The sequence below is a fragment of the Haliotis cracherodii genome, unplaced genomic scaffold (assembly GCF_022045235.1).
Source record: "Haliotis cracherodii isolate W230 unplaced genomic scaffold, xgHalCrac1.p SCAF_1, whole genome shotgun sequence".
Classification (NCBI taxonomy): domain Eukaryota; kingdom Metazoa; phylum Mollusca; class Gastropoda; order Lepetellida; family Haliotidae; genus Haliotis; species Haliotis cracherodii.
The window spans coordinates 9,844,145-9,870,448 of record NW_027266264.1 but is presented as its reverse complement, the minus strand read 5'-3'; the positions used below and the strand labels follow the sequence as shown (position 1 = coordinate 9,870,448).

Genomic DNA, 26,304 nt, shown 5'->3' with positions numbered 1-26,304 from the left:
TCGGTGCATGAATAAAAAATCTGTCCATTTAGCTATCACTATATTTCATCAACAACCAGACCTGTTCGTCACGGGTGGAACGAGCATTCATTGAAACAGCCATCTGCATAATGCTGCCCCTGCGTCACAGGGCCATATGACACAGGATGCATGGGAATCACGCACGTTGAGACACCCAACGCTAACACCGTATTCGTGCGTGCGTGATTACCATGCACCCTTTCCAGTTGAGTTGATTGGTTCAACAGTTTTTGGTTAAACTATTGTTATAGTTAAAACATTTTTTCATTGTCGAATTTAATTATAAGCATTGACTGAATTTTTTTCGGTTCATTGAGGTATGAATTAAAAAAACTTATGTGCAAACTTTTGCAAGAATCCACTACAGAAGATGAGAAGTCAGGGGCAAAATATATTTGATATTTAAAACGAAAAGACTTCATTCAGAAAAACAACATATTTGTTGAAGCTCACAGCCGAATAGATGGAGAGTTGAAGTATGGTGTTTGAAAAGGTTGTAATGCCGTGAAGTTATGAACCATGAAATTATGAAACATAATGAAGGCCTTAGGGGTATTAGGGGTATTTACTGTAATATCTCTGTTACCTAAAAAAGAAACCAAATGTTCTACGTGTTCTATCGATCAGTTTTACATGACATTAATTGGACACAATGAGTACGATAATACCAAAATATCATCCTTTGTTAAAGGTCACAAGATCTTGTTCTTGAAACAATATTCTTTTGAGATTTAGATAATGATTCGAGAAATTATTATATCCCAAAGAGCAGAGTTTTTTTATTTGACAATTATGACATTCCTGGATTAAACATTTGCTGAGAAAAGGTCAGATGATCAGTATTTAAATGCAGCAGAAGCAATGGCACTGTTGACAACGGAGGACGGACAATAGGTTACCCTTGCTTGTTATCATTTGCTGAGTCTATAGAATCAACGGGGCTCTAGAGACAGGACAGTTTGTAGTCTGCCAATGTCATTCACTTCCCAGTGGTTCATCATGTCCGTGTAGGTTTATCATGATGGATGGTTGGTATCATGATTCCACAATTCTGGCTTCCCAATATTGCTCTGAAAACAGCCATGGTATGAACTGTCACTTTTTTATCATGACTTCATTTCAGGGTTTATATTAGCCGGGAAAATAGTCCCTATGAAAAAGAATATAGAATGAAAACCTTTGTGCTGGCCTCAATGTGATCAGGGAAATGCAATTTTCAATATTAATACTTTTTTTTCTACCAGTTTGTGAAATGAAATTTTGAAAAACAACCTTTGTCTCATTAATATTTTGACAATGCGAGATCTGAGCGTGTGAGGATCTGGGTTAGAATGATTGTGTGTGAGGTCTTCAGCAACCATTGCTTGCTGTAAAAGACAACTAAGCTTGTTGTAAGAGGCTACTAATGGGATCGGGTGGTCACTGCAGTTTAACAGGTAATCAGACGGGAAGACCAATTTCTTGAATTTGAAGCAGTTCCTGATTATTATTTAGTTCAAACAGGACTCTGAGGTTTTAGTTGAAAATATGAAACCCCGAACGAGGGAAAAGCCTCAGGTCTTATGTATTCAACCCAGTGTGTTTTAACTAACAACTGACCAAATCCAAGAAATACCAGAAAGAATACGAAAACATCGAGATACCTTATTGTGAAACAATACTTTGTTCATCGCAAAATGATTGTGAAAGGATTTCTTTTCTCTGCAAACATGGAAATATTCATCTAACTTTGTGAAGAACTAAAGATGATAATATGAAATTTCTTTTTGTATTTTTTCCCCTTTACCAACCACCACTGAAGACCATGACATAATTAAATCTGGTTTTATCTCTGAAAATTCTCCTGAGTTATTTTGATGAACAGTGTGCACAAAGAGAATTTAATCCAATCATGAGTCTCATTCTCTTGTCATCTGGGGCGGTCTGGTAGCATAGTGGTTAAAGTGTTCGCTCATCATGCCGAAGACCTGGGTTCGATTCCTGACATGGGTACAATGTGTGAAGACCATTTCTGGTGTCCCCCGCCGTGATATTGCTGGAATATTGCTAAAAGCGGCGTAAAACCATACTCACTCACTCACTCACTCACTCATTCTCTCATCTAAAATTGAATGACAGAAGTCTGCTAGATTCAGTTCCCAAGCCGGGTTACAATGAGGGGAGACAAACGCTGAGTAGGGAAGATGGAGGCATATAGTGATAAATGAACCTGTTGTTATTCAGCTGACATTGTGTCAGTTTATTCAATCGGGGAACTCTGACGTATGTCAGCATTTTCCAAACGAAGTTACAATTGGCTGACCTTTTATGTTTACTCAGAGCAATTGACAAGAAATGTTGCAATTCCTGGAGATTGTGACAGCTGTCGGGGGTAATCAAGTTATCTCGTATTATTCCCTGTGATCTTGTGAGCATTGCACCATCATTGAAATTAATGTTGATAATAAAATATACTGACTTGTGAGTACTTTCGTTGTTTGTGTCTGATAACCTTGTTATTTGCGATGGCATGGTAAAACTGAGTTGCCAGCATGAAACTGCTCCATTTAAATAAACATTGGACATATGCCAAAGCGCTTAGTCTTAAGGAAGAATCAGGATGCTAAAGAACCGTTGGAATTATCAGTGTTTTAAGTTACACCTGGTCAAAAAAGGTGTCATCGCTTCTTCATTTTCATATATCCTGAACTTCCAGTGAATATGTTTTGAAAGATTCACTCATGACATTGGTCTTTTTTTTATAAATATTTAAGATACCAATTATGGAGGACATTTACCAGTTTGATGCATCAGTACCGGTATACAGAATGATATCTGACCCAATCCCCTATTTTGATTTGTACCATGTACTCCTGTGTTTGTTCAGGTGAACATTTGAATTGCCTTTGCATGTATTTGCAACATGCCGCTTGTATGACCACAAAGTGTTGATAGTGTTTCATTAACAAAAGGTAAAGATATGGTTGGAATAATACAATGGACTCGTAAGCAGAGATTTCCTATGATTTTGGAAATTTTTTTTGTCACTTGTATGTAAAAGAATTTCCACACAAGCCTTGATAAACCTCATAATTTTTTCATTTCAATTAATATTTTATGAAAAATATACATGTCAGTTTTAACATGAAAATAACAGTAAATTGGGATTAGGCAGCATTAATTACATGATAAATTCGTCCATTGTCACACAAATCCCATCCAAAGTCTGGAATGAAAGAAATCTGATGACTTTTTTCATGATGTTGTATTTGCAGGATCATAAACATACTCCAGTTCTGACAGATCTGCATTCTGGTTTGATCAACCCAGTAAACAATTTTATTTCAGAAAATATGGAAATTTGTCAAAACGATATTTTTCACAAGACGAACAAATATTTTTCTGCACGTTATACTGCTCAGCCCTGATGCAGCTCAGTCAAGATCTTATCCCACAGAGACAGTTGTAATTGGTTCAGGAACTTGGTTGTTTTGAGGTTTTCCCTGAAGACACTGTGGACAAGCTGTAATTATATCAGAGGACACAGTATTGTATGCAACTGCCAGGTCAAATCCTTCCCTGATTTCTTTAGGGAAAACTTGTCTGGTGTAGTATTTTGGCAACCTCTATGTTCATGTTCAATTTGAGTCAGAGGATGTCGGAAAGCATATTATTGAGCAAGACTGATAATTTTACTGGTGGTTGTGAGATAGCTGTTAATGTACTTTGCAAGCAGGTTGTACTGTAAGAATCCTGAAAGAAAGGTGGCATCAGGGATTCTCTTCTTTTCAAAGAGATCAAACAAGTTGTATTCTGTGTTGCAAGGAACACTTTCTTTCCAATCACATAGCCACGTTTCATCTTGACCTAAACTTCTTTGTGTTGTCTTTTGAGAGAACTACAAGATTGATTCAAGCTTACAACAAAATATTTGTCTTTGCAGCTAAAACAGCAATCCAATTTCAGTAGCTGGTTATATCATCATAGACATTTTTTCAGTGTTCAGTATAGCCATATAATTTGTTCATATAATTGTATTGACTGAAATTATTACTTGTTTTTAACTTTACAGACTGAGAACACAACCAAGCACCAAGTCTTTTCTTTGTAATTCAAACTGCTGTACAGCTCTAAAAGGGAATGAAAATAGATTGTTATTCTTTTAGCAGTGAATGGGTACCGGGAAGGATGAGATGGTTATGTGACTGGTAACCTTCAAGCACCTCATGGGCAGTGTTGGTTGCAGCCTCCCCAGGGAGCTTAGAAAGAAAATCATGTGCACACTGATCCAATGACCTGGGTATTAATGGTGTTGGCACATTGAGCATGCTTTTTGGATGGACAATACAAATTACAAATATCCATTTATTATTATGATGATTTTTCTGATCTGTAAAATTTTAAATTGCTTGAATTTGCTTGGATTCAAATTCAAAAGAATGGAATCGATTAAGGCTTATACCTTCAAAGACAAAGGTAGCAATTTTAAGAACACAATATTATAAATGCAATCTCATTTAAATCAGATCTTAGTTCTTGCTAACCGCTAAATAAAGATCTGAGGACATCCCATTATGGGTCACGTCAGAGCAACCTTTCGCGAACTTTGACCTACCAATGGAATGACTGACAAGAAGTCGACATTAACCAATTAGAAGGCAGCTTTCTCATGCTTTACGGTACTCATTTCAAATTGGTGGCTATGCTTTGAAACATATTTTGACAAATTCTCGATGAAAAATTTTGAAACCTGAACAAAAGAACATTCTGGAATGGCTAATAGATGGTCAAGATTGTATGGATTCAGTCTTTAAGCCCGCAACTATCGTTCAGAATACCCTGTGTTAAAGTTTACGAGGATGCATGATTAGAAATCACATTCCGACTGTCACTTTCATGATCTGGTAAGCGACGCTCTGATTCGTCGGATGAAAGGTCGTTCTGACGTGACCCTTAATGGGATATCCTCAGATCTTTATTTAGCAGTAGCGAGAACTCAGATCTGATTTTAATTAGATTGTTATAAATGTAAGTTCTATGATGATAGTACTTCAGTTTTTGAGTATTGGTCTTGTGTGAGTGAGGAGTTATCCCCCTTGACCACACAAGGCATGAGTGGGTATTTTTTGTTAATCAGCAATAGCCTTCAGGTAACCTGCATTTATTTGCATTATGTCTTTAGTCTTTGGGCAAACCTCCCTGTGCCTTAATGCTCCTTTGTCAGAACTGCTTGCAAATTAGCATTAGTAAAGATCAATGGAGCATTGTGATCATAATCCCAGATAATATCTCTCAGCTCCTCTGGCCTGCTTTAGCTTCAAACACGACACTTTATTTGTAGAAAATTTTAAAAGATGTGACAAAAATATGGAACATGATTTTGTTTTGCTTAGACTAGTCTCCACATCAGAAGACCAACTTCAAGTTGTGTCGATTCAGGAGCTGAAGGACCACTATGGCTGGAGGGGGGTAATTCATCCGATGGTAGTGAGCATATGTATGAAACATTGATTAACTCAGGTATTCAGAGTGAGTGCACATTTGGATTTCTCAGCCTCTAAGCTAGGGTTTGTTGCTGTCTACTGAAGCTGATTTAATTCATTGGATCTTCACAGAAATCAATTGCACCATTAGAATACCACTCTGAGTCCATGTCAGATATAGTGGCTATCTACATCAGCTAAGATTGATCTTCATCGACTAAGGTTTAGTCAAGTAATGTAGGGGGCATGGGTGGCCCAGTCATCTAAGGCGCCGCGATTCGCTGTACAGAGTTGCGTCCCTTGGGCACACCAGAAACCTATGATTGTGGGTTCGAATCCCGGTTCGCCCCAATTATGTTTCTAGGTTTGTCAGCACCATACCCATGCTCGTGGGTTTCACCGAAGTGATAAACATCTAAGACCAGCATCACTTTGGGCTTTCCTCCCACATTAAGCTGACACGCCGCAATATAACTGGAATACTGTTAAAAGCGGCGTTAAACCCAACTCACTCACTCACTCAAGTAATCTAGTACTTTGTGGAAATTTGGGGGCAGATAGGTTGTTAGTTCCCGTTTATGTTCTTGAGTGGATACAATGTGTGGCTGACCTGGCTGATCCACTCAGGTGCCTGGCCAACGTTCAGTTATGTCTAATCTATCATTATATTGGCAACAACAGTCAGTGTAAAACAATGATGCTCGCTCCTGCACTTACCACAAAATGGCCAAACAGATAAATGGATGGAGCAACGTGAAGACCGAACAACCAATGTATAGTATGTCAGTGCTCACAACAACATGTCAGTGACACATGATGATATAAGACTAACGCAGATCTAACCTCCAGCACTGACAAGTAGAATCCAATCTTTGGTACTTTGGTAGTGCAGCCAATTAGATGTGATACTTACATGTCCTTGCCTGTCTAAGTCATATATACAAATATTGCCCACAGAAAGTATCCAATCATTGCCCACAGAAAATTTCCATTCATTGAAGGTTGCAAATTCATTTACCATCTGCCGTGTATTGTAGATGTTTCTGTATCCTTGTGGTCTTCAAAGGTGATCTTGTGTGAATTATAAACAAAGGCTTATGGTTATTCCTTCTGTCGGTGTATTATGATCCATCAATAGCTTGAAGGACTCAATACATCTTAGAAGTATTGTAGGAGGTTCTATTTCAAGGTTATTCCCTCTGAGGGAAGAAAAGGATTGTTTGTTCATTCAGGAATTGTTTCCCTGGTAACCAGATTGTGGATCTATCTTCAGAGTGCTATTTTGAGTAAACTGGTCTTCTGTGTTGGTCATTAGATGCTTAAAACAAACCACAACATCTATCTTTATACTATGGTCAGAGTTGAATGACTTCATCTTGTTTAGAATGATGGAAATACTTTGACTGTGGGCTAAATATGTATGAATGGAACAAAAAAGGAATCAAGAAGGCTTTTCTGAGAAGTAAGGATATTTGTAGTTTAATGGAGGTTGTTGTTTTATTTTAATAAGTACGATTGTCTTCATGACCAAAAATTTGGCTTTGGTTTTGTCCTGATGGTATATTTGATACATGACATTTGCATCCTAAATAAATACACTTCCTATTAAATATGTAATGAAAATTCATTTACATCTACAGTGTGACTTTAAAATGTAAAGAGAATTCTTCAATAATGAAATCAGTTTAGTCCTGAATAGAAATTACCAACAGGAGCCGTAGGTATGGTTGATGTTGGAGACAAGACGATCTAATCTGATTGACCTTATTTCCCTACTTACGTCTTTGTCAATTGAATTGTAGCCAGTGTCTGACAGTCCAGCCAAGTGGCTCTGGGCAAGTGACTGAGATCTATAGGATGAGCTAGTAGAGCTCTAGACCAGACACTGAGCAGAGATTCTCCTTCGCAGTTTGATCTGACACTTCATTAATGCCATGAGGACTTGATTTGGTTGTGACACTTTTCATATCCAAATAATTATAAATATGGAGGCCTTTTGAATATTGTTCACAATGCAGACTTGAAATTTGATATTTTGAAATTGTTTGAAATATTAATTAAAGAAATAGAATCTATTAAGGATTTCATGTTCAAATAATACCATATAGCAATTTCTAGTTTGATTTGGAGACAGGAATTTTTTAAGTGTCAATCAAGCCCTGACCATGATGACCAGTAGATTGATATTAAAAAACATACACATACCCATTGCAGTACTAACTGGTCCAAAGAAGACTTGTATCTCTTTCACAATCAGAGAATATAAATAACTCAGTTAAGAATGATTGAGAGAAATAAGCGACCAAATGTTCCGAAAATGTTTTCCCGGTATTGAGGAAAGGTAGAGCCATTTTCCTTTCAAGTCTTTGGCACAGGAATTTACTGTGCAGAGTTGTGTCCCTTAGTAGTGGCTGCCCCTGCTGATCATTGGTTCTGTCCCAGATTTGACATGATTATGAACCTTGGTTTGTCAGGTCCATCTATGTGGGTTTGAACCCCAATTTGTCCTTGTATTATGTCTTGGTGTGTCAACACCATACCCATGCTCATCGATTTCACCAAAGTGATAAATATCTAAGACTTGCTACACGTTGGACTTTCCTCGTAATATCAGAGAAACCTTAACTCCCCAAAGTCTACTGAACCTGAGAGCTGAATGGTCCATTGCCAGCAGGGATCATATTATCATCACAGTGTCAGATGTTAGTTGTTGTTCTGTTGACTTCTTTCTCAACTATATCACATTTCACTCTATCCTTCCCATAACAGCTATCACCAGGGTATAACACAAAATATTGAGCCCCTTATGCATCACCGTTGAGAATTGATACCAACATTTTCACTGCACATAATACCCACAATTTACAGAAAAGTATGGCTGTTTGATTCATTAAAACCTATTCAGTTCTAGATACCAGGTCACTCAGCATGCACACAAGATGATTGTCCATGTTATATTTTCTTCACTAATTTTGTTTCAAACAAAAAAATCCCATCCATACTTACCCATGTCTTTACAGAAACTGTTTTTGTAATTTGTTCAGCGGTGTCCCTTGGACCCCTACTGTCAAGTGCCACTGTGGGTTCCCCTAAATGACTTAAGAGCTTCCGGAGCTCAAGTTCCACGAAGAGATCTTAGTCCTTGGTTGTCATTAAGCTATGTCAAGTATATGAGTGATGATCATCTTTGCGCTAAGATTGCTTTGTGGAACCTGACCCTGGATTAACAAATGGAAAGTCACATTTAAATCTCTTTGTAACATGTCTGATACTAATTCTTCATTGTGTGAAGTGCTACACTTGTGTATCTCATGTACCTGTGTTACCAATATATGTCTACTGAGTTAAAATAAAAAATATTTAAGAAGAATTTTTTAAAAATATATATATATAAAATATAAAAATATAAATTGTGTGAAGGTGAAGATATTCACCATACTGTCGCAATACCAGTGCTGTAGCCTTGATGGAAGTACAGCAAAAGTTGAAATGAACCCACAGTCATTCCACAATTACCCTAATGGTGCAGACTGATGAATAGGTGTCTAGAAAGTAGTGTCTTCTACCAACAGCGCCCTGACAGGCAGCTGATGTACTTAATGCAGGGATCAATCAGCTGCTAAGTAATTCGTATTGGTTAGGAGTTAGAATTTGGTTTGTATTGATTTTCTGTATCAACTAGTGTGAGTGGGAAAGTGAGATCGATTTATCACTGCTTTAGATATTAAGCTTTTAAATCACAACATGCAAGTCTACCTTTGGAGGACAGCAGAGAAGGTTGTTTATCACGTTTGTGGAACCCGTGACCAGGGACGTGCATGGTACGGACTGACCAGCATCACTGTCAGGGCAGATCTTGGAGTCAAACTCATGGCCGCTGAAGCCAGCTTAGTGATACTGCAGAGCAAATTCTGCTGCCTGGACTGCATTTTTAAGTGTTACGGTAATCTGCAATGCGTAAATTGTAATGACTCCAGAAATATTTTTTCCATCCATCACTGGGAAACTTTAAAGTACTCATTTTTTCGAAATTTAGCTGCCTTAGTTTACCATGCATTAAACACGGGGAAACTTACAGTATTATGATGTGCAAGCTGGACACAGTGTTATAATGTAGAACTGGACTGAGCTTTAGTCTGTCTTAGATAATGTACCATGGGACGATGGCCTACATCTGTACCAAATAAAGAATTGAGATAATCCTTGTATGACCTCCTTGCTCCACGGACAGACCCAGAACATTCAGCTGGCGTGATTGATCTTCTTAACACCTCCAGCATCTCTTGCGTGTTTCGATAGACTATATTATTGTTACTTAACTCCACATATGGAGTTACGTTTGGGTCAAGATTATTCTGAGCCTAAGGATTCAGATGAAGATTATCTTGCATTTTAGAAATGGTAAATAACTTGCGTGAAAAATGTGGGGCTTTTTCACTGGAAAACTAACAGCATGTCAGCAGTGTCTTAAACTCATGAAAAACACCATGAGGTTTCTGGGTTTGAATTAAATGGATGGACTTGGTTGACTTAGTGTCATGATGGCCTGGCAGTATGATGTTGCTCATGTTTGTTTGTTTGTTTGTTTGTTTGTTTGTTTGTTTGTTTGTTTGTTTTTAACGCTGCACCCAGCAATATTCCAGCTTTATGACAGCAGTCTGTACATAATCGAGTATGGTCCAGACAGTTCAGGGGTTGACATCATGAGCATCGAGCTAAATGTTAGTTATAGTAAGGTATGCTATACAGTACATGACAAATATGATCAAACTTGCACCATGGATCAATGGCATAATTCAGAACTTGCATCTGCCATCAGATATGGTACAGTTAATTTTTATTCCTCATGTTCTTCTATATATTTACTTATATTTATACACAGAAACTTTTGTGGACATTTGAGATATAACGGAAACAGTTGCTTTCTGTCTTCGACAGTTGACATTAATGACAGTAACAAGTCTGTTTCAGTCAATGTAAACTTTATTTCATCACAATACAGTAGTTAATGTTAAGTTATTATCAATGACAACAATTTCATATCAATAATCTTTAATAGTACTTCCCATCAACGATAATTCCGAATATTGATCTTTTTAGCCAGCCCTACTTGACAATTGTTACATTAGTAAGCTGCCTTGTACAACAAGCAATAGATGTGATAGAGATCTGGGAACTTACTCCATGATGGGTCCCCAGGGACTATGGCTTTCCATGATTTAGTTGTGCTGTTGACTGTGTACAAAGCCATGCACTTGCTGTGGTTAATCAAATGAGGCCACCCGTGAAGATCCGGGGTAGAAAAGGTCTTCAGCAAACCATGCTTGCCGTAAAAGGCGACTATGCTTGCCGTAAAAGGCGACTACCGGTATGCTTGTCATAAGCGGCGACTAATGAGATTGGATGGTGAGGCTCTCTGACTTGGTTGATGCATGTCATCGTATCCAAATTGCGTGGATCGATGTTCATGGTGTCAATCACTGGATTGTCTGGTCCAGACTCGAGTATTTACAGACCGCCGTCATATAGCTGGAATATTGCTGAGTGTGGCGTTAAACAACAAACAACAAACAAATCAAATAAGGCCACATTGAACAGAACCAATCCAATCAGACATTCTAGTTTATACATCATCTTCAAGTAGTCTTCATCATCATCATCATCATCATCATCTTTGATACTTGTGTTTGTTTTTTATTTGATTAGTTTTAAGGCATCAATTAAATTTGATATTTAACAAAGTATATGTCAATCCTTTGTGATTCAGTTCGTATGTTCTCTGAACATCATGCCAAGAAATAATAATGAGAACATAATAATGTAGAAGACATTCCTTTAGTGTCCTCCAGTCATAGTGAACACGAAACTGTTATGATAAATATCTTTTCTAGACTTTCTTGTATACTGACAAAGAAAGATCTTTAATATCAGTGAGAAGTAGCATTCTTGACTCCCTCCCACTCGGATACCCCAGAGCATATATTCAATAACACTTTCATGCCCATTCCAATCTCATCCCTTTTCAGCTCTGGCAGTCTCATGATAGTCATCCCATTTTCAGCTCTAGGCCGCAATTACGAGACTTGAGAATGATCAACTTTATCATGTTTAGTGCAGGGGCTATATGTTAGTCTAGTAGAATTCTAACATCTTCCATTGGCAGATCCAGAAGGGGGTGCCCTGGGCCCATTTTTAAAAAAAACAAATGTAGTATGTTGTAGGCAGTGAAATTGACTGGGAAAGGTTTTTGTTATTTTGGACCCCTCCCTTTTAAAATGCTGGATCCGCCCTTGCAACAGTCTTCCTTTTATAATATACACAATAGTTTTATCACCTGTGTTGGTAGTACACGATCAGTTGGTCAGGAAAAGATTGAAGTACACAATATGTCTGACATGTCAACAACACAATGATCTGAGACACTGACATTCTAGTCATGACATCCGTGTCATTCTGACATAGTACAGACATCTCTATCTATTTACCAGAGTGGATATGTGATGGAATCACAGTTGGTCATTGTGATCCATGCATCACGTGGGTCTCAACATCGCAGGAACCACACATGGCATTTCTGTTGACAGGGGTCAAATGATGGACACATATCTTAGCCCATGTAAAGATGAATTATAGAAAATGAAATTTGACCATTTTAAGAAATCAAATCAATGGGCCAATAATCCAATAAAACAACAATTCAATGTGAGTCAAATTATGTAAATATACACACAGTCAAGCTTTTGGTCTCTTAGCCTTCATCAGGAACACTGTTGGTTTCAAACTACATGTTTCGAAAGCTTTTTTTTCATAATCAAATAGTTTTATTTTATAGGAGTGAATGAGTGAGTGAGTGAGTATGGTTTTACGCCGCTTTTAGCAATATTTCAGCAATATCACGGCGGGGGACACCAGAAATGGGCTTCACACATTGTACCCATGTCGGGAATCGAACCCGGGTCTTCGGTGTGACGAGCCAACGCTTTAACCACTAGGCTACCCGATGGCCCCTATTTCATAGGAACAAGAACATAGTTCTAAGGAGGTACATCTTCTTTATTATAATCATCGACCAAAAAAACATGAATACCATACATGTTGGTTAATATATGATGAATTACTCATATTCAAGAGACATTAGATGCACTTTTATTTTATCATTTTATGCACAAATGAACATACCAGTGTGTTATGTGAACCGACGCTCATAAACGCATCACATGTGACATCATAGATCCATGACTCTTGATGCACTATTCGTCTCATGCAGGATTAGCGTGCAATGTTTGGAAATCATGTGTGAAATCGTGATAAGAATAATGACACTGTGGTCACACTTGACTGATTGTTGGTTTTGTCATGAAGTAGTACACATCAGAATCTCTTCTTAATGTACATACTTTTCTGTATGTTTCTATTGTTCACGTTTGTTAGGCAGTGAGTATATAAAGACTGCGACGTTTCGGTGAAGATACTAACACTGTTATCAAGCAAGTTGAATATTTGCAGTATTTCTGTTTTCCGTTATAGTTATTAACCAGTATCAAAGACGAATAACACATTGTAAGATTATATGGTCTGTATAATATTTTAACCATGCTAAATGGACGTGATATTAGATATACCACCCTATACCCAGCATCCTCTTTACAGGAAGTCTCATCAAACATGGATCTTCCACATCATCATAATTGTTGTGGACCAGACAGTTATATTGAGTCTGTACAGCCATACATGCATCACGACTAAGAATGGTTCAGGTTGCTGACACTGCTACAATTGCAATCTCATTTGGTCTCATCAACAGTCGTAATATTGGCCCATGGTCAAGCAATATGAGGGCATCATCAAGTCACAGTAGCCTGCTCATTTCTGATAACATGCGGGCGGTTTAATAATTCTATCTATTTTAGCTATACTATCTTGCATCATTTTGATAATATGTGGAAGGAAACTTGCAGTGTACTATTGGTAATGAGAATTGGAATTGTATTTAATAAAAATTAATGTTCATGTTGTAAGGTATGATTATAGAAAGATTGTCTTCCTTGTATTTGGGCCTTGAGAAGAAAGTAAAAACTAAAACCCAAAGATACCAAGGATGAATGATACCGAAGATGGCAAGACATTCACTTCTTCACTACTTGCGAGGCTGCTGCAACATGGTGTTTTCAGCTCCATCCGTAGTCTACATTATGTCATAAAATGTTTTACGTCCATAATATCTGCCGTCTGACTGGAATAATATTGCAATGACACATGTCATCAATCATATTAAGAATGTCTAGAACAGGATATCAGGTGAAATGAAGTTCCCTGAGGGACTCAGAATCAATCCATAATAGTCTTCAGTGATAGAAATACTCCATCAGTTTGACAGCAGGTGCTTGTCACAATAGATTGGGACAGATCAAACTTTAATTCCCAACTAGGTCAGGGTAGATCTGTAGACTTGAATTTTCTCTGAAAATCATGACATGATAATTTTAATGTAAATATATGTCGCAGGTCCAAAGACGGTGATAATGTGAACTCTATTTGTACGAACTGTTCATCCGGAGAAGTAGAGGATGAATACCATGTCTGACTTATATGTGAAACGTATTCCAATTGAAGGTATAAATTTCTCCCCATGTTGCAAGGTATTTTTAAAGACCGTCAGTTAATGATAAATCTGCTAAACTCTGAAAATCCTGATATGATCCATGCTGTTTTTGTATTCTTAAAACATGTCTTTAAAATGAGGAATGTGTAACTTGACTTAAAATCTGATCATGTACATCACGTGACAAATGTTAATATTCAATCTGCATTGTACTATGGGCCTTGATGCCTAAAATACTGAATAAACTGTCTGTCTGTCCGTCTGTATTTTAGTGCTCCTACAAATTTGCTTCTATAGATGAAAAAGGGTATTGTCAATCTCACTATCAATGAATGGGTCAAACTTTCAAAATTACGTCTAGTTACATCTACTGGTTTTGATGTTTACTGAAAATCCTTGTACTGTTTGGGACAAGTTAATTCCATGACAAACTTAAACATCTCTATGTGTTCCCCATGGCACACATGAAAACAAACATATGCGTTTCTCATAATCCCTGACTTATATGTTGTATATAACATAGATATATCTGAATTTATTATTTTCTCTAATCATAATGAGAAAGAGTTTCCAGTCATTATGTGACATCAGCGATAGAAACTAACAGTTTTAGTCCACTAGTCCTTACAATGATAACATATAGCAAGACCCTTAAAAATGGCAAATTCTTAACTATTGGGCAGTTTGGCAAGGACTACAGGACTCAGCGCCAATTTCTAAAGCTGGATGTTATAATATCTTGGAAAAAATTAATAGCATTTTATTTTTAGTATTTAGAATTTAGTGTTGATAAATATGGGTGGCCATGCCTCTGCTTATGCTAAAATATTCTGACCATGAGAATTGGATTCACGCAGTCATTTAAGCTTTATTCTGTTTCTGTTTTGGCAAGAGATGATATAATTCTGGACCCTTATTTATAATTTTCGTCAGTGAAAACAAAAGAATGGAAGATGATACCTGATTCCAAGATGGTCTGCATAAAGGCTATATAAGGTTTAGTATCAAACATCAAGTTCTTGAGAAGGTTGTTTAACATTAGAATACTGTAACTGAGCTATAAAGGCAGATGTTCCGACTGGTGATGGAGGCTTTGCAAGTTCTAAAAGTATAAGTGCTTGATAACACACAACAATATGGTGGTGGTGGTGGTGGTGCTGCTGCTGCTGATGATGATGAATGGGTAATTTAGCTTTATCTTGTTTCAGTAAGTGGCCGACTAATGCTTTGTTAGCAATTTGTGAAAGGTCATCTGTCTTGCAGGCTTCGGCTGTATCGAAAGTAGGTCAAGAAATATTAGTCTTCAGAATAAATGGCAATCCACAGACATTATTGGATTTCGGATTCAGTTTATCTAATGTTTTGTAGTTATACCATCATAATCATGGTTTGTTCTCCCTGTTCAAAAGATTTCATGATTACCAGCAGCAGAAGACACACTGAAAGATTAGAGGAAGTTCATACAGCCTAACATGGTCTCGTCAGTAGTGGTGCTATGTTGTATCACGGATCCACAGAGTGGGTTTGGGCCAGTAGTCCTGTAAACCGGTAGTCCATACAAACACTTTGCTCCTGCCATCAGGTTATACACTCACTGTAAATGGATAACTTTGTAGACTGAGTGAACTGAATTAAATTGAATTCTGTTCTTGTTAGGATGAAAGAGGTTTTGCTTACCTAGTGGTTACAACATTCAACATTCAACATTCAACATTCAAGGCCTCAGTAAAGCTTTACAAACATTTCATGGTGGACATGTGGAGGACATTTCCAAATTTGACTCATCAGTGACAAAAATGATGTCCGATGCTATTCCCTATTTGATTTGCATCATATGCTCAGTTTACTCAGATGAACAATTGATTTCAGTTGAATATGGAAAGGGTTATGTCGCTTATAATTAAGGTGTTTGCTCGTCGTGCTGAACAAAAGCCGAAGGTCTTCGTTTGATTTCCCACATGGGAACAGCGTGCAGCCATTTCTGATGTCCCCCACCCCAACTTGATGCTGCAGTCCTGCTTAAAGCAGCATTAAACAATTCATTCACTTACTGTCATTTAATTATATGTAACTTGTGTGATTGAGTACTGTTGAACTTTCTCTTGATCAGTAAATATATATGGAAGTGTAGTCTTGCTCAAGTCTGTACTGAAAGAAAAGTCCATGGATGTGTAGTAATTCTATCCTCTCAATAGGCAAGTCTAGATATGCGGACAGTAACTCCAGTGTCTTATTGGGACAACTTGTTCTTATTGTTTACATAATCTAGAAATCATCATTTGAACTTATTTTTGCCTTAGAGACTTGTGCAAGTCTAATGGTAGTGTTTTAGACCTATAAGACCTACCCATTGAGAGACGAAACGACCGAGGAAAACATGTCCCATTTGGTGGCTGTCTCGTTACTGTTCAGTTAAAATGTATATTGTGGCAGATGTGATCAGTCAACTTGATGGCTGCTTCATTGTATCTGACCTGTGGAGATTCCAGGTTAGAATTAAACACTAGGAAACTATGCTTGTTATACGAGGCGACTTAATGTACCGAGCGGCCAGACTTGATGACTTGGTTGATTGCATGTCAACAGCATGGACCGTTTCCATTATATCAGTTACTGGTTTGACTGATGTATTCCCGGGGCCTCGGTCCTTTAGCGGGAATATTACAGCATTATACTCTGCAGGAGTAAACACCAAACAGTCAACAGTATTGTAAGAGAACTCACTTGCTATAACGAAGATGTTCATATCTTTATTTCCACTTGGCCTGTGTTGGTGGATTGATTTATAGCTTAGCCAGCACAGTCTTTCTTGTGGCATTAATTTCTTTGACCAAAGACATCTTCACCCAGCACCACACGACATCTTCACCCAGCACCACACGACATCTTCACCCAGCACCACACGACATCTTCACCCAGCACCACACGACATCTTCACCCAGCACCACACGACATCCTCACCCAGCACCACATGACATCTTCAGCCAGCACCACACGACAGCTTTTCATTCAGCTCCACACAACATCTTCACCCAGCACCACACGACATCTTCACCCAGCACCACACGACATCCTCACCCAGCACCACATGACATCTTCAGCCAGCACCACACGACAGCTTTTCATTCAGCTCCACATGACATCTTCACCCAGCACCAGACGACATCTTCACCCAGCACCACACAACATCTTCACCCAGCACAACACGACTTCTTCACCCAGCTCCACACAACATCTTCACCCAGTACCACATGACATCTTCACCCAGCACCACACGACATCCTCACCCAGCACCAGATGACATCTTCACCTAGCACCACATGACATCTTCACCTAGCACCACATGACATCTTCACCCAGCACCAGATAACATCTTCACCCAGCACCACATGACATCTTCACCCAGCACCACATGACATCTTCACCCAGCACCACACGACATCCTCACCCAGCACCACATGACATCTTCATCTTGTTCATCCCAGCCGTTTTTAAACATTTATTTCTATGTTTTGTTCTCATGTGAAGTTTGGGTTTCAGAGTCGACGGATACCGGCTCGCCTACGGCTACTATCCGGGCATCGGTATTGACATCAAGTGTAACGATACAGGGGGAAAACATGAGTTTGCACAACTTTGCCGAGAGCTGCTGAGAAAGGTTGCCACTGATAGACCCCTTCATGCGTTATATGTAAGTATATCTTCCTTATCACTTTGTGTATGATAAATTACCGTATTCAACGTAATAAGCACCCCGCTCTAATAAGCGCCCACGGCGATATTTGCTAATATATTGACTAGTGAACAATGCCAATTAGCACCCCTTCCGATTGATCAATATGTATTTTATATGCATTCTTAATTATGAGAAATTAAATTCTGGAAAAAATATATCTGTTGTATATAAACATTTCCGGCTGTCAGCATAAACCACGAAATTTACGATCTTTCAATTCTGTTGTTTTTCACCAAAATAATATTCTAATAAGAGCCCCCTATTTCTAACTTTGAGAGCGCCCTGGGTGCTTATTATGTTGAATACAGTATTATTATTATATAATAATACATTCATATACCTCAGGTATCGGGGTACTAGTATCTGCTCATATGTGGTTTTATTTGTTTCCCAGTCAGTGGATTCATTTGCATTCCAGTTATCATTCTCAACTCCCTGGGGAATATATAACAAAAGCTGCCTAGGGGCACTATAAGGTTTTTACATCCGCCTCACATATCGGGTACCCATTCCCTGCTGGGTGAGGCTGAGGCACATTTGAACGAAGTCACTTGCCCAGGGTGACACCACACGCTCTGACACTTGTGTTTCAGGTGTATGTACGTATTCGTGTTTCCATCATCTGGACATCTACCATCAGATGAGTGGGTTCTTTTGGGTGCACAGGGTGTATGTACTGTACAAATATTCATTTGCTTTTTACCTAACCTTGACAGATCATCAAATATAAAGAATATGCCAATTTGCCAAATGTATGCGGTTCACCTATCATTAGCTTTTGTTTGCACTTTACTTGAGTTAACATATTGGGCTGCCTTAAGGTCTTGATTGAAGCCAGTGCTCACAGTTTCCCTTGGCTACATTGCTCTGTTATTGACATGGGCTTTCCTATGATGAAGTTCACCAACATAGCCCCAGGGAACTGGTTTGACATGTGTCCTGATCAAGTCAAAAGTCAAGGTCATATCGTACAAATTGTCCCTAAAAATATGTGGTTACACATTCTTACAAGGTATCGATGTTACTCTCACCAAACTACATTTTCTTTAGGATAAGTCCCTGCTTCATGTTTTGGTAAAAAAACCATGTTATGTCCTGATCATGTCAGTTTTGACAGGTCTGAATGTGTGCCTGTAGCATTCCGCCACAACAAGTGTCAGTTTCATGTCTGTATAGTTAACTTGCTAAAATATATTTCTTGTTAGAAATTGATCCTACTCCAAAATTATTTCTTTTTGAAAACTCTGTTAGCAATGTTTTCTGACTTTTTGAAGATTTGCCATTTATGTCACCTTGGCAAGGAAACCTAGCAATGATCACCAAGCCCTCAAGCTGGTGTTTCAATTCTTTGGAGAGTGGCCAAAAGTGGCACATGGTAGATTGTAAATATCAAGTTGACTTTTAGGGATTTGTGACCTAAAAACAAAATTAAGTAACAAACAAATTCTCCTCCTTAACCGTCAGCTTTGACAGTCATAAGTACCGGGTGTATAGTTTAACTGACCTCATTGGAAAAAGTGGTTGCATCATTCATTACCAGTTCCTGTTTGTTTGTTTGTTTGTTTGTTTGTTTGTTTGTTTGTTTGTTGTTCATCGCCACACTCAGCAATAGTTCAGCTATATAACGGCAGTCTGTAAATAATCAAATCTGTACCAGACATTCCAGTGATTGATATCATGAGCATCGATTCAAGCAATTGGAAAACGATGACATGCATAAACCAAGTCAGCGAGCCTGACCACCCGATTCCATTAGTTGCCTCTTACGACAATCATGGTCACCTCTTATGGCAAGCATGGTTTGCCGAAGACCTATCCTACCCCGGATATTCTCGGGTAGTTTGCATTTGTATTGTACTGTCAAATGACTTGGTTGTTGCTGCATCTGAGTAAGGACCAATTGGTCATACACTGTATTGTCATTTGATCGCATACAACTGATATGTAAAACAGGAAGTACAACAAAGTGTCGAGGTCGTTCAGTGAAGAAGTATTGCTGAATGTTTGAGAACTTATGAAACAATTTCAGTGCCAGTTCATTTTGTCCAAGACTAGACAGCATGGTTTCACACAAAACAACCAGTTTGACAATTCATCTCTACTCAAATTTTATATCATAAAGTGAGCTTCAGTACCAGTGAGTACAGTTATTTACAAAATAATTCAAGAAGAAAACAATAATAATAATATATTTCAAATGAACAAACTCAAACATCTTGGTTATGTTTTCCCGATAGCAGGTTTCATGTAGTACTAATAATGAAAAGGAAAATAGTTCTTGTGAAAAGTTTGTACATTGCTTTGGGGATTTCTATTTACCAATTATCAAACTTTACAGTATGTTATCCAAAATAATGATAAAATAGTAGGTAAAGTATCTTAAAACATAAATATGTTAAAAAATCTCTTTTGATTATTAGATAGTGTCAGACTTGAGCATGTTGATCTCAGTGTATTGTTCTTGAACAGAACCATTACATTTATTGACCTTGGATGTTGATCAATTAGAAACAGAACTCAACATGAAAACCTGGCAGCCTTTGATCATGATGTGGTGCCTGAAACAGATTTGGAAGCATCTCTTAAAGGATACTGTACATTGTCATCATGACCAGAGACAAATTGGCCTGGGCAAGCTGTTATATATTAGATATCAAACAGTCAAATGATTGAAAGCTAAACTTTGTTTTGAACATATATATTTCAAAAGCACTTTTGGATACCTTGTGTCAAAACCTGTTATTTGTTCTGAACAAAAACACTTCTCAAATAGAAAATAAATATCCACCAAGTAAATTTGGAAAATTTGTGAAAACAAGATTGAAAGTAACCATAGCAACTGAATAAAATGTCTTGTTTCAATTTGTAACATAATTACATATATGGGAGATTTTATGGAATTGTATTCCTGCAGATAGTGTTTCAGACAGTTTGTCAAAACAACTAGGAGCTATATATGTCAGAATTGTGTTCTCTACTCAATTAGCTTGCGTTTGGCAGACTGTAAAACAATGCAATTGAACTGAATAATGGATTTATACATAATTAGAGATTGTGATCAGCTAGCATTACATTTCTGTTTACATAAAATTCAATGAATATCAAGTGGATGTAACAGGTTGCACGTCACTCTTTTGCAACATTTCAGATGACCTACAGTGTCAAGGTCACCTCCTTGTCAAGGTTCATCGTCTATCTGTCATTTTGTTCTGTCTTTTTGGTGGCTCAGTGGTACAATTTAGTGCGCTATTCAATGTGCAACATGTTTATCTTGTAGACACACAATCTGCTGGTCAGTGTTGTCATCACAGATACACAACAGTTACGACACCTCGCTCCCTGGCAGCCAAGTGGGGATGAGGAGTTCCCTCAACTTCTGAGATTTGCAGGCAGGAGGAACTGAAATAATGTTGAAAGTGGGATGAACTCAAGTCGCTTACACTTCCATCCTCTGATTAAACTGCGTCTACAATGTCGCAGAACATTTGTCAGATTGGAAGCGTTTGTCAGAGTAGCAAACTCCTGGGGGCAGCAGGGTAGTCGAGTGGTTGAAGTGTTTGCTTGTAATGCTGAAGACTTGGGTTTCATCCCTAAGTACATGGGTACAATGAGTGAAGCCCATCAATGTTGAAAAAAGTGAAGGTCATTGCCATGTTAACCACAGTAAACATGTCACAGGATGTTTTTATGTTTATCACTTTCTAGTATCTGGCCCTTAACTACTGGTAATACAATAGCGCCATATGGTGTTATTCAGAACGTAGTAGCACTGTTGCATATAACAACAAATGTGTAATTTGATCAACCTAATCAACTTCCTGACGGATTTGCACATCAATATTTATGAATAACAATGAACACAAGGGTGATGGAGGCAGTGGTATCAGGTGTGTGTGGTGGGGGCAGGGGTGTAAGATGTGTGTGGTGGCGGCAGGGGTATCAGGTGTGTGTGGTGGGGGCAGGGGTGTTTGGTGGGTGTTGTGAGGGGCTGGAATGGGTGGGTGTGGCAGGGTAAGGGGTGTAAGATGTGTGTGGTGGCGGCAGGGGTATCAGGTGTGTGTGGTGGGGGCAGGGGTGTTGTGAGGGGCAGGAATGGGTGGGTGTGGCAGGGTCAGGGGTGTAAGATGTGTGTGGTGGGGGCAGGGATGTTGGGTCGGTGATGTGAGGGGCAGGAATGGGTGGGTGTGGCAGGGTCAGGGGTGTAAGATGTGTGTGGTGGGTGCAGGGGTATCAGGTGTGTGTGGTGGGGGCAGGGGTGTTGGGTGGGTGTGGCAGGGTCAGGGGTGTTGGATGTGTGTGGCAGGGTCCGGGGTTGTTGGATGGGTGTGGCAGGGTCAGGGGTGTTGGGTGGGTGTGGCAGGGTCAGGGGTGTTGGATGTGTGTGGCAAGGTCCAGGGTTGTTGGGTGGGTGTGGCAGGGTCAGGGGTGCTGGATGGGTGTGGTGGGGGCAGGAATGGGTGGGTGTGGCAGGGTCAGGGGTGTAATGTGGGTGTGGCAGGGTCAGGGGTGTTGGGTGGGTGTGGCAGGGTCAAGGGTGCTGGGTGGGTGTGGTGGGGGCAGGAATGGGTGGGTGTGGCAGGGTCAGGGGTGTTGGGTGGGTGTGTGTGATGGAGGAAGAAGTGTTGGGTGGGTGTACAGGGATGTACAGGGATGTTCATTATAGGTATAGCCATCATTTCAGGCATGTTTTATTGCTTTTTATGGAAGATCATCTACAGAATGCAAGCTGATCAGTTGTCTGGTGCATATGTTTGTAGCGTTGACATTCCCACAGAATAACACAGGTTCAGATTGTACATTAACTTGGTTTGACTGCTTGTGCATTTCTTCTTCTGTCGTTGATCTGAAATAACCAACGGCTGACCTTCTGGATTTTTCAATTTCAGAAAACAATCTGTGAGGCGTAAATACCAATCAAGCTGGAATAGGTTCTGATTTGTACGAATTATTCTGGTATTAGGAAGAAAACGATGATTGTATTGATTTAGTGAAGGTAAAGTGGGAAGTTGTCATCCTTCTTAGTAACAGTCAGGGTCTTTGTGTGAGAAAGTTCTGCCAATTTGAACAAATCAATATCCAATCTGTTCAGTCAGAAATCAGTCCAATCAGTTGTTGATTTGACTGTCCAGATGTTAGTATGGCAAAGCGTGGGAACTATGGGCTGAACATATTGTATGGTCAAGCTCAGAGCTACTGTTAACCAATGAGGATTCAATGATTCAGTTTACGCTTGGAATAAGTAAAGACTAACGTAAGCGGTGGTTGAAAAGGCTGAAGAGGATGTAGAGTACTTGGATAGTTGATAGTTAATTCAATGCAGCCTTGTCTATCTTGGACCATTGTTTATGCAGCCACCTGGGCCCACTTGCACAAAGCGATCTTACTGCTAAGATGATCAAAACTCCCATACTTTAACATAGCTTGCAATAGTCTTAGAGCTGAGACCGCTTTGTGCAAGCGGGGGCAGTACTGTCTTGTTCACATTCAATCATTTAGTTTGCCGTGAAATAGTTAGGATATTGCAACTGATGTACACTGTCTGATCCTCTGAAGAGTCTTGCGGTATAAGCATCTATAAAAAAACATCACTAAAATAGTATTTTAACGAAGTTATCCGTAAGTTGTGTCATAGTCACTTTGTCTTTACATCTATGTGTGGTATCATGTAGAATGGTCTGACATGCACGTTTGGGGGCATTTGTGGCGCAGATGCCTCAATCTACAGTGTAGGCGTGCCAGAATCCTATAAATCCCAGGGTTGATGTGAGAGATTTCTCTGACTTTAACCACGTTATTGTTTTCCAAGGGACCATTAGTGGTGTCAGTTCTTATTGTTTACGTGAACATTCAGAAAGGCAAGTAATTCCTAGGCCATAATCAATTGCAACAACTATGTGACTTCACCATAAGTTTGACCGTGAATATGTTTCACGGTCTGTAGACACCACACCCATGAGTTTCACCATGAAGACTTGCATCACTTTCCTCTCGGCTGACGGATGTGATGAAAAACTATTCAAGGTGGCGAGAAACCAAAGTTACTCACATGTGCCTATTGTTTCTGCTTCAGATCACGGAAGTATCCTGTGACTACAACAGTGACATGCGTGTGTTGTTGAATCGGACGTCGGAGGAGGAGTATACTTGGGAGGAGCTGCAACCAGGCAATGGCTGGGTGGGCACGATACAATGCATGGTCGTACTTCCAGGGAAGTCATGAACGCACCCCGTACTTCCGAGATATGCAAATCCAACCTGTGCCTAAAGAATGTGTGATTATCCTGAACACAGGCGATGTATGTCTGTGTCAGCTGCCGGAACTGGCTTGGATCACATGTGATCCAGCTAAGTCGTATGTAATCTAATTGAGTCATATGTGATCTAATTGAGTCGTACATGATCTAATTGAGTCATATATGATCTAATTGAGTCATATGTGATCTAATTAAGTCGTATATGATCTAATTAAGTTGTATATGATCTAATTAAGTCATTTATGATCTAATTAAGTCATATATGATCTAATTGAGCCATATGTGATATAATATTTATCATATGATCCAGGTGGTGCATATGTAATCTAACTGGGTCATAAATGATCTAATTGGGTCGTATATGATCTAATTGTATCATATGTGATGTTATTCATTCATATGTGATCTAAGTGATGCATATGCAAGCCAACTTGGTCATACATAATCAAATTGCATCACATATGATTGAACTGTCGTACATGATCCAGCAAAGTCATACATGATCCAACTAAGTCATTCATGATCCAAGTCATACATGATGTAATTGGGTCATGTGTGATCCAACTGTCATACATGATCCAGCTAAGTCATACCGGATGTAATTGGGTCATGTGATTTACTGGAGCCATGATCATATGTGGCTCATGTATGTTCCCACTGAATCCTTTATGAATGAAATGTGTGAATCAGGTGTGTGGTGGAAATTAATAATGTTATAATGTATCAATCAAACAAGTCATGCATCACCAAGGGTATAACTTTTGATGAGTCACGTATTACAAGGAAAACTGTAAATGTTTGTTTATTGCCTGACACTGCACAGCAGTAGTCCTACAATACAACAGCGACCCATACCCAATCAAGACTTGACCAGACAATCCAGTGACACAATAGCTCATTTACTGATTTACTGTTTTTGGTTTAAGCACTGCTCGATGGCAACCTTTATGACAGAGATGTTAAACTGTGGCATGGTCTTTTCAATCATAATTAACTATGTACATCATTGTAAATAGACTAAAATATTTCCATTTTGTATGTATGTACATATTAGATTTGGTTGCAAATGCAACTAAGATACCAAGTGTTGACTACCGTATTCACTGTATTGAGCACCCTGCTCCAATAAGCATCCCTGACCAACTTCTAGTCCAATCTGTATGTAATCCTCAGAAGTGCCCCTACTAAAACCAAACATTTACATTAAAGTCGATATGATCTTGTGTATAAAAAACACTTTTTAAAGAAACCAGCAGCATGGAGGGGTATAAAATTGCCAAGTAACTATTATTAATGTTTATGATTTCAATGACGGTTGAAGTTGGTTCTCTACCACTTGATCTCTGAAGACAAATTGAACTTGTGTGGTTTAAATAAGTGCCCCTTTGTCAATTTTCTGCTTATTACAGTGAATACGTGAGGTGTGGTAACTTATTAAGTTGGTTGTTGTATAGATGCAGGCATTAGAACATGAGCTTTAATGTTGGCAGCACTGTTTAGGGACTAATGACAGCAACAGCTTCTTTGTAACACTTAGGACAACATGTTTAGGTAGATTGTAACAGTGCTGGTAATAATTGGGATATCAAGCAAATGCGAGCAGAGTTATTATCTTCATCAACATGTGTTATAATTGTAACAAGGAAGTTGATCATTCATACTTTATTGTCATGAACAATAGCATATCCAACTTGTCTCTGAAAGGTTTTGTTTGAATTTGTTTATGTTTTAAGGAATTTCAAGACATCAGTCAGATGTTTTTCTTTCTACCTTTCTAGTGGTGACGTGGGTGGCTCAGTTTAAGGCGTCACAACGTGCTGTGCACAGTTGCGTCCCTTGGACATGCCAGAAACCTATGATCGTGGGTTCGAATCCAGGTTCACCCCGATAATGTTTCTAGGTTGGTCAGCACCGTACCCGTGCTCGTGGGTTTCACCAAAGTGGTAAACGTCTGAGACCTGCATCACTTCAAGCCTTCCACCCTAATGAAGCTGACCCGCTGAGATATAAATGGAATACTGTTCAAAGCAGCATTAAACCCAACTCACTCACTCACCCAACCACTTCTTCCACCTTTGTTAAATATATATGTTAAAAAGCATTCTTTAAATTATTATTGTTTTTGTTATGGTTCCTATCCCTCCCCCCCAAGGAAATTATATTTCAGATTGCATTTTTTAAGCAACTGAAAACAAACAAATTGAAGGCAGTTTTTGTTCATTTCTAAAT

At 38.9% G+C, this 26,304-nt stretch overlaps 1 protein-coding gene across 1 annotated transcript in view; it reads left to right on the top strand.

The window, feature by feature from the left end:
- The window catches only part of LOC139472307 (uncharacterized), a 105,459-nt gene extending 79,679 nt beyond the window's left edge, over window positions 1-25,780 (top strand). The window contains exons 3-4 of the mRNA XM_071254756.1: window positions 17,626-17,776; window positions 23,892-25,780. Coding sequence (XP_071110857.1) covers window positions 17,626-17,776; window positions 23,892-24,041 — 301 coding nt within the window. The 3' untranslated portion in view covers window positions 24,042-25,780. The remainder of the gene's footprint in view (window positions 1-17,625; window positions 17,777-23,891) is intronic.
- Window positions 25,781-26,304: the final 524 nt, after the last annotated feature.